Source organism: Rhipicephalus sanguineus, chromosome 6 (genome assembly GCF_013339695.2).
Source record: "Rhipicephalus sanguineus isolate Rsan-2018 chromosome 6, BIME_Rsan_1.4, whole genome shotgun sequence".
NCBI classification, from domain to species: domain Eukaryota; kingdom Metazoa; phylum Arthropoda; class Arachnida; order Ixodida; family Ixodidae; genus Rhipicephalus; species Rhipicephalus sanguineus.
The window spans coordinates 57,650,159-57,658,829 of NC_051181.1; the positions used below are offsets into that span (position 1 = coordinate 57,650,159).

The 8,671-nt window shown below is 52.3% G+C and overlaps 1 protein-coding gene across 1 annotated transcript; it reads left to right on the top strand.

Annotated features, from left to right (window-relative positions):
- The first annotated feature begins 7,603 nt into the window (after nucleotides 1-7,603).
- LOC119397279 (uncharacterized) lies at nucleotides 7,604-8,221 on the top strand. Its single transcript, XM_037664709.1, has one exon. It carries the CDS (start codon nucleotides 7,604-7,606, stop codon nucleotides 8,219-8,221), a length of 618 nt encoding a protein of 205 aa, XP_037520637.1.
- Nucleotides 8,222-8,671: the final 450 nt, after the last annotated feature.

Sequence of the window (8,671 nt, forward strand, 5' to 3'; positions counted from 1 at the left end):
TCCTTGTAACTCTGGAATTTTCTGCGTGTGTAATTTTCATATGCGAACGCAGGCGGTCCGCGCTAAATAGTGCATTTCGAATAAGCGCTAATTGCGGAAACAGATTTTTGTTCAGCTGCTCAGAGCGCGCTGCTGCCCCTGCGTGCAGCTCGCGGCAGTACGCGCGCATTAAATGCATTTAATGTAGGCACGTTACAATGTTCTTCTAAGTCGGGCATCTGCGTGTGTAACTTTCATATGAGAACGCAGGCGGTCTTCGAACCGCTCATAACACGCTGCCGCATGTGGACGCGCGCAGTTCGCGGCTGCAGAAATAACGAAAATTGCTCCACAGCATACGCTCATGGAATGCACATACGTTCGCTCATCTGAAGATACCTTTGCCACGCTGGTATTCACGAATTTAGCGCGAGCGAAGAGGGCACGCGAATAGCGGCACGACACGGTGAACCGCAGAATTCGGAGCCGAGGGTGTTTACGTCGATCGGCTCGGCGTGCATGACGTCCCACAAATTATGTATTGACCTTCCGCAAGAGCAAACACACGCCGATGGTACAAGAACAGAAGTTCGAAGTTGTGCCGACGAGTTACCAGCCGCTTTGAACATACATTGGTACATATATAAGCCCACGAAAAAAGCAAGCTTGCAAGTGGTGGCGCTGTGGTATAATGGTTATAGTGCTTGCATTAAGTGCGTGTGCTCGCGAGTTCGATTCCTGTGTCGTGCGTACTTGTATGCAAATGTCATGGTTGTGCATAAATACTTTGATGTCCATTTTCTATTATGTCCTGATGAATAGTAGCGGAAATTGGCCGGTAAACGTAATATAGTGCCTAAAATGTACTTTTTTTTTCATTTCGCGACCGCTCTAGGGCATCGTATAAAAGGAGGCTTTAAGAGCTCTCAAAAGAAGCAGAAAAACTCTAAATGCGCTCTGTTCAAGCCCCCAAATTGGGTTACATAAAAACACCAACTTTACCTCCAAAAGGAGGCTTTAAAAGCTCTCAAAAGAACCAGAAAAACTTCCAATGCGCTCCGTTCAAGCCCTCAAAATGAGTTCAATAAAAACACAAATTTACCTCCTTAGTTCCGTCTAATCAATCCCTTATTGGATGTAAATAAAACCTCCTTTTGAACCTCCTTTTGAAGGGGGTTTTGCGTAGTACCTTCAGGATGCACGCTGCGCAACGAGCCCAAAACTCCCTAAAAGGCTCAAACCCGTTTGCAGTGTATCAATAAAGGGAAATCAAACAAAGACAATCATGATTTCTTTCAGTTCCAGTTGCAGAGTGGAAGACAGCAGTATGACATACTAAGGCACTGGGGCGGTTGCAATAGCCTGAAATAGAAAATAAAACGCGAATACTATTAAACTCGAGCGCAAGTATGGAACCGGCAGCACGGCCTGACAGTCTGCCTGCTGAATACGTACAGCGGGGGTGGAAAGACACGCGAACATGCGGCATCTGCATTCTTTGCTGTTTCGCATTTATTTTCAGGTGGTGATAGCCTGGATGATTGATGAAAACACGAAGTCATCCATGACAGAATAAAAGACCATCTCGCATCTTTTTATTGCCACCACGGTTAGAGCGTGATCAAAACAGCGCGCCGCTATGTTCGCGTTTCTTACCATCCCCCCGTACCTGTGAAAACCTGCAAGAAGCACAAATGCAATTAAACTCGGATGCAAACACGAATTCGCGAGCATCGTGATGCGCGCGGCCGTTCAGCGCCAGCTTCCCGTAGTGTACTTGCACAGTGCCACCACGAGGCAGCGGCGAGCGGACGCGGAGCGCGCGCTCGACGGCCCGAGGAGAGCGTTCGCCCATGCACTGAAAAATAGAGGAGGCGCTGCTCGGACATACAAAGAACACGTGCGTCCTCGAGGAAATAAAAGAAAAACATATTCACGTATACATAGATAATCTCAGTGAACACAATGAGTAAGTACATTCCTTTCGTCCATTGTCAAGCCACACCTCCTCCTTTGTTCGTGAAGCATAGTGAGGGGGTGAGGCTTCACAAGAAGGGATAAGCGTTTAAAAACGGTCTAGTCGGCTGTAGTTTGATATAAACAAATTATCACTGCCTAATGAACAGAATACACTTGAAATGCAAAAACGCACCTTAGACAAAAGCAAGAACTCCAAATATGATATCGTGAAGTATGATGCAACGCCATTAGCAACAAAAGCTTTTTTTTCACTCAACAGTTTTAGCGGCGTCACTTCACTTAAGATCACGATCCATGCAATCGAAAGTTGCAGAAGGGTTTCTTGAAGGGCCAGTTGGTACATGATACTGAGGGGTTCAATCTTTCTCCGTCCCGTTTTTTGCGCTGTTCCCCTCATAATCGAAAGTTCCTGCGCCACAGCGATATTAGAGAGTTTGAGAATTGGGGACCCAAGACGCTGGGCCCCCAAGCTGCGTTGGGCAGCCTGCTCTTGCGTTCGGATGATCAGCAGAGTTTGAGAATTGGGCCAACGCAGGCTGCGTTGGGTCAAGCGCACGGAGCGCCACGCGTGACGAAATTTAAAATCATGCGAGACGTGGGCCATACTGCGCCGTGGCGCGCGCTGCGTCTGTGTCTTCTCGCTGGTGACCTAAGACGCCTTGGGGCGCCACGCTAGTTTTCAGTCTTTGCGTCTCGGATCAACGCGAGCGCAAGAGCCCAAGAGTGGATTGGGTTCTGCGCATGCGCCCTGGCGGCTCGCAAGCTTCTTGGATCCCCAAGCTCCTTGAGGCCCCAATTCTCAAACTCTCTATTATGTAGCGCGCATCATTTCGCGCTTTGTAGACAACGATAACCTCGCACGGCGTTTTTCATTGCAAGGAGTTCGTGCATCGAGCGTGAGACTTACGCAACAGACGCTTCAGCCTATACTAACGGACAACTTTTCTTGGCAATGAAGCGAAGGCTACAGAGCCACAATGCACGTATCCTACCGCTAATGAATGTAGTCCGTATTTTCTGCGTGAGATATATAAAATACTCCTTCATTTTCTATATGTAGCTTTTGAGACGGAACGCAGCGCTCACAAGCGAGATATGTGTATTAAAGACGATAGTGTTTCTTGGGATACTTAAACGGAGAAATTTTGGTCTGTCCTTTTGTCTTTCTGTTTGTCGGCGCGTCACTCGATTCAGCCACTCGGCCAAAGTTGAACCACTTGCTCAAGGGCCAGGCATCTTGAACGGCTCACTAGGTTCATACTTGTGTACATTGTCGATCAAAAAGCAAACATTACGCATATCTGAGGCACAACATCACTAGGTAAGTATTAGGTGGTGTGTTCCTTTAATAGAAAATGCATACATACGTAATTCTAAAGACCCTAGTTTCTTAAGCTGCGCTGAAAATGCGACTGCGCGTTAAACTTGACTTCCTCCGTGCCCTCTGAACGAGCTCATTGTTCTGTTTCTGTTTCGGTTCTGTATTGCACTGTACAAATGCCATGGGGCGCCACTCTGGCATTCCTGTTTTAGCCAGGCGACGTGTAAATAAAAGAGTGTGTGGAGAGTATTCGTTGAGTGCGGACATTTCTTCTGATTCAGCGCTTCGCGCCAAACCACGTGTTCGGGCTGGCTGGCGTCCCCGCCGGTCGGTTTGGTCACCGCCAGTCTTCGCCTGCTGCTGCGCCGGGACTACCAGTCCGCAACACAGCACTCATGTTCCCGACGTATTGCCAGATGGCGTCCATTTCTCACGCAGCGCCTCTTCTATCGTCTTTAGACGACATTTGCAGCAAAGTACGCAGATACGCGGCCAATTTTTTCTTTCACATTATAGGTTGTCACTTTGCATTTTTGCGTGCGTGAAAAAAATCACAGCATATCAACGGAGTGAATGATGATGAGTGGGCGAAGCTGCGGAGGTTCATCGGTAAACCGTGAATCTTCCGTGAATTCTGCCCAGTACATCATCACCGAAGTGAGATCGGGCGCGTTATACTAAAGGTTCGATTATAGTTATGACGACTTGCAGCTCGCTTTAATTTTACATGTACGCTGTGAATTTTCATTGTTTAGAAAACCATTGCTTTAGAAAACATTTGGCGTCTTTCGTTAAGCAGCTGGCGTCTTTTCGTTTTGCTTTAGAAACATCTGGCGTCTTTTCGTTTTGCTCTTAGAAAACATCTGGCGTCTTTCGTTGGTTTATTTCATCAATCAACGGCGTTTTGAACAAAATTTTTATTGTTTAATCACGCACAGGAGAAATCTCACCAGGCACTACCTTGGAGGTAAACAATGGCTGCTAATGGGAGAGACAGAATAAGTCGGCTTTTAGCTAACACTTACACTTCTACTTCTACTAACGTTTCCTACTGGAACATGCCAATGGCTGCTAATGGGGAATGAGAGACAGAAGGATTCGGCTTTTAGTTAACGCGCACGCTGCGAATTTTTAGGGGCGAAGCTCCTTAAGGCGGCACCCGTTCGTCCATCGTAGTCATCGTAGTAGTCCGTAACAAGTCTTACGCTTTGACCTCCAAGGTGGTGCCAGTGGGAGATTTCTCCTGTGCGTTGTTGAACAATAAAAAATTCGCAGCGTGCGCGTTAACTAAAAGCCGAATTCTTCTGTCTCTCATTCCCCATTAGCAGCCATTGGCATGTTCCAGTAGGAAACATTAGTAGAAGTAGAAGTGTAAGTGTTAGCTAAAAGCCGACTTCTTCTGTCTCTCATTCCCATTAGCAGCCATTGTTTACCTCCAAGGTAGTGCCTGGTGAGATTTCTCCTGTGCGTGATTAAACAATAAAAATTTTGTTCAAAACGCCGTTGATTGATGAAATAAACCAACGAAAGACGCCAGATGTTTTGTAAAAGCAGAACGAAAGAACGCCAGATGTTTTTCTTAAAGTGTAGTAGTAGTAGTTGTATGTAGCCACCTCTCCCGATCGTCAACGGGCGAGGTGGACCGGCAACGGCGCGAAGACCCTGCCGTACGAGAGCTAAATCACACTAAAAGACATACTTTGCGGGCGATACACTCTAGTGAGCTTTCAACTTTCCGTCTTAATGTACATGATAAAGAAATTATTTCTACGAAAAACGCAAGGCACACCTTGAGCAATATATTTGGTTTTGAGACGCTAAATGGAACCATGAGGCGATGCGAAGCCGGAGCACTTGCACGATCGCGTTCCGTTGGCTTTCGTTGGGCATGCTACCGACCTCGCGTCGTGGAACGCGTGTCCTGTCTTCCCTCTAGCCTTGCCTTTAATTCGCACAGGGCGAGCGGGGAATGCGGTCGCTCTTGGCGCTCTTTCGCTCGGGAGCGGACTTCTTCCTTGCATTTCACCGATCACAAGTGATAATGAAGGGACCACGTAAACCAACAGTACAATAAAAGTTTGATGTTTAATATATACACGATGTTTCACACTCTTTATATTATGTACTGGGCGCATTTCACGGAAGAGTTTCACGGTTTACAGATGATTCCCTCCGTAGCTTCGCCCCACTCATCATCATTCACCCCGTGGATATGCTGTGATTTTTTTGTTGTTCAAGAACGCACAGGAGAAATCTCCCACCGGCACCACCTTGGAGGTCAAGATCTGGTACTAGCGTTAAGACTGGTTACGCACTACGACGGGGACGAACGGGTGCCGCTTTAAGGAGCTTCGCTGATCGCTTCTCGGCCTTTTTCTCGCGCGAGTCACCGCTTGGTGACTCGCGCGAGAAACGTCGGTGTGACGGACCCGGGGTCACGTCACACCGACGTCGGCCCCCCCGGTTGCTACCTCCGAAAAAAAGAACGTCGCTGCGGCAGCACCCCCCCGCCTGGCGTGCGTGCGCTTGCAGCCCTTGGGTCACGGGCCCTCCCCCCCCGCCCGGTGACCACCCACCCATGCCTGGAGTCGAGCGGAGCCCGGTTCCCACCCACCCACCTGGAGGCCCCGGCTGCGCCGCCTGCCACCAACTCCCGGTTCCAGGACCCAGCGCCTGCTGATCCTGTCCGCTAGTGCGCGGCGACGCTGCGCTCCGACCAGTCAAAAGACACGCCCTCCCGTCCCTTTCCGGAGGAGCTACCGGCTACGCCCCCCAGCAATGGCCGCACAAACGAGCCTCCCGGTGAGGGAGAACTGTTTTTTCTTTAATGCGCCTGATGGCGACTTGTCAATAGACGATCTGATTGACGCGGTTGAACGCACGGCAGGCGATGAAAGTGTGCATGTGCTCCAGCACATGGGACGCTCAAGGTTTCTAATATGCACTCGAAATGCCGCTCAGGCAACAAAGTTAATGGTCAGCGAGGGTTTCGTTGTAAACAACCAGAAAGTTACGGTGGAGGCAGTGGGGCCTCCGGTCACTTTTGTGAATGTTTTTCGGTACCCAGCCTACCTCCCGGACGACCCCTTGACCGGTGCGCTCGCACAGTACGGCAAAGTCAAGAGCGTGGCCTTTGCGACTGTGACTAATCGCCGAACAAAGTTAAATGGTGTCCGCGTCGTCCGTATCGAGATGAGCAAACCAGTGCCCAACTTCCTAACCGCTGCGGGGCACCGGATCATGCTAGAGTACCGCGGTATGCGACGAGTGTGCGCGCGGTGTAGCGAGGTGGGACACATGGCCTCGGCCTGCTCGACGCCCTACTGCACGCGTTGCGGCACCTTCGGCCACGACACCGAGGGGTGTGAGGCTGAGTGTAGGAGATGCGGGGGCAAGCACGGTACGCGTGATTGCTTCCGCAAACGGTCATACGTCGCCGCGGCACGGGGTCTTTTGACGGAGCAAGGGACCGTCGACGGGCACGACCGCCGACGCGCCTCAGTCTTGTCTGACGGCCGGATCGCAACCTCGAGCCTACAGGTCCTGCGTCCGAAGTCCCCCACCCTCCCTTCAGGTATGGCGCCTCACAGGCCCGGCACTGTGATCACCAGCGCTAGCGACTCCTGCGAAGCCGATCCGCGTCACCTTCCGACTACTGTGGCGCGTTCCGCGAGCGCGCAAGACTCGAAAAGCGCCGCTGCGCTCGGCGACTTCACAACGGGCAGTGACTCGGCAACCAGCTCCCCCGACTCGTCGCGCGAAGCCTGGGTGGTGGACACCTCAGCGAGCGAGGAGCAGGACCCTCTCGAGAGTGAGGCGGAAACTAACGAAGTGGGGCAAGCCGCACTGAGTGTTAAGGACCGCGACTTCCCTCCGCTACCACGTGGGTCTCGCAGTGAGGCGAGCTTTGATGACACCCCCATCAAGAGTTGCGGCCACTACGTACTCCCGTCGGATGCCCCCCCGATTTCCCCAGGCCCCAGTCTCCACGCAGCTGTAGACATCAGCTCAGGCGACGGATCTTCTTCCGGAATCATGCATGGGCCCGGCCTCGAAAGAAGGCACCGATCTCGTTCGCGACGAAGGCCGGCGGACGGCTCCAAACCCGAGAATACGGGGCGTGCAGAGAGCGCCGAGAGGGCCGTACGCCGCTCAAAGCTACCCGAGGGGAGTAGCGACAGCGACGTAGTGCGCCGAAAAAACCCCAAGAAACCACGTAAGGGCTCGGTCGGCGACGACCCCCCCCACCGCCTCGGGAGACCAAGCAGAGTGACCATGACAGGCGTCCGGTATTTTTTTTAGCCTTTTCTGCACCGTTGGCTAATGAATTCGCTCCGCATTGCGACGTGGAACGTCAGCGGGTTCCGTGACAAGGCCAAGCAGCGTCGGGTGATGGCCGACGCCAAACAGCACTCCATCGACCTGCTGTTTCTTCAAGAAACTAATTTCCGGTCCCCTCTTGATGTGGCCCACTTCCGGCGGGACTGCCAAGTGGAAGGTTTTTTCTCCCTGACGGCCGCCAGGTCCTGCGGAGTAGGGGTTGTCTTTGTCTCGGGAAGATTCCGCCAAAAGTCTCAATGCGTCTTTGGGGCCAACGGGCATACTCTTTTTCTGGACGTCTTGATTGACGGGCGGAGATTCCGCTTCGTAAATGTGTACGCGCCCGTTACGCGGACGGACACAAACAACTACTTCCGGGAGCTCCACGACTGCCTGCAGGAACCCCTCCCATATGTCCTCCTGGGCGACTTTAACTGTGTCGTCGACTCAATGAGGGACGTCCGAGGCCCAGGGCGCGGGGGCTCAACCTACCATGCCAGAGAGCTGGTAAAGATGCTCCGGCACTTACGGCTTACGGACGCATGGGTGCACCTCCATAATGACGAGTTTGGCCCGACCCGCTCGTCGCGCACCACGGATAGCCGGCTAGACCGCGTGTAGATCCCCGATCTGATGCTGCCCGCGGTCGTGTCGTGCGACATCCTCGCACTACACGACGTTTTGTCCCGCGCGTCTGACCACGCTCCGCTGGTGACGACTGTCAGGGGAAGGCCCGGTACCAGTCCAAGTGACGCACCCTGGCGCCTCGACCCGACATTACTGCAGGACCCCGAGTCCGTCTCGACCATACAGGCGCTCATCAAGCATTCTATCAAGGCGACCCCCTGCACTTCCCCGGATGCTTGGGACAACCTAAAGGCGTCTTGGAAATCGCTCCTCCAACAGGAGGGACGACTACGAAAAAGACGCTACACGGCCCGTCTAAACGAAATTCTCCGCAGGATGCGCATTGTCGAGAGCGCAGACTCCCTCAACGCGTGCACCCGGGACTATCTGGAAGCCCTGAAATCCAGTACGACCGGCTGCTACGGGCGTCCTTTTGGAGGCCGA

Coding starts and splice junctions, on each gene's coding strand:
- LOC119397279 (XM_037664709.1), top strand. CDS start 7,604: ATGAATTCGCTCCGCATTGCGACGTGGAACGTCAGCGGGTTCCGTGAC.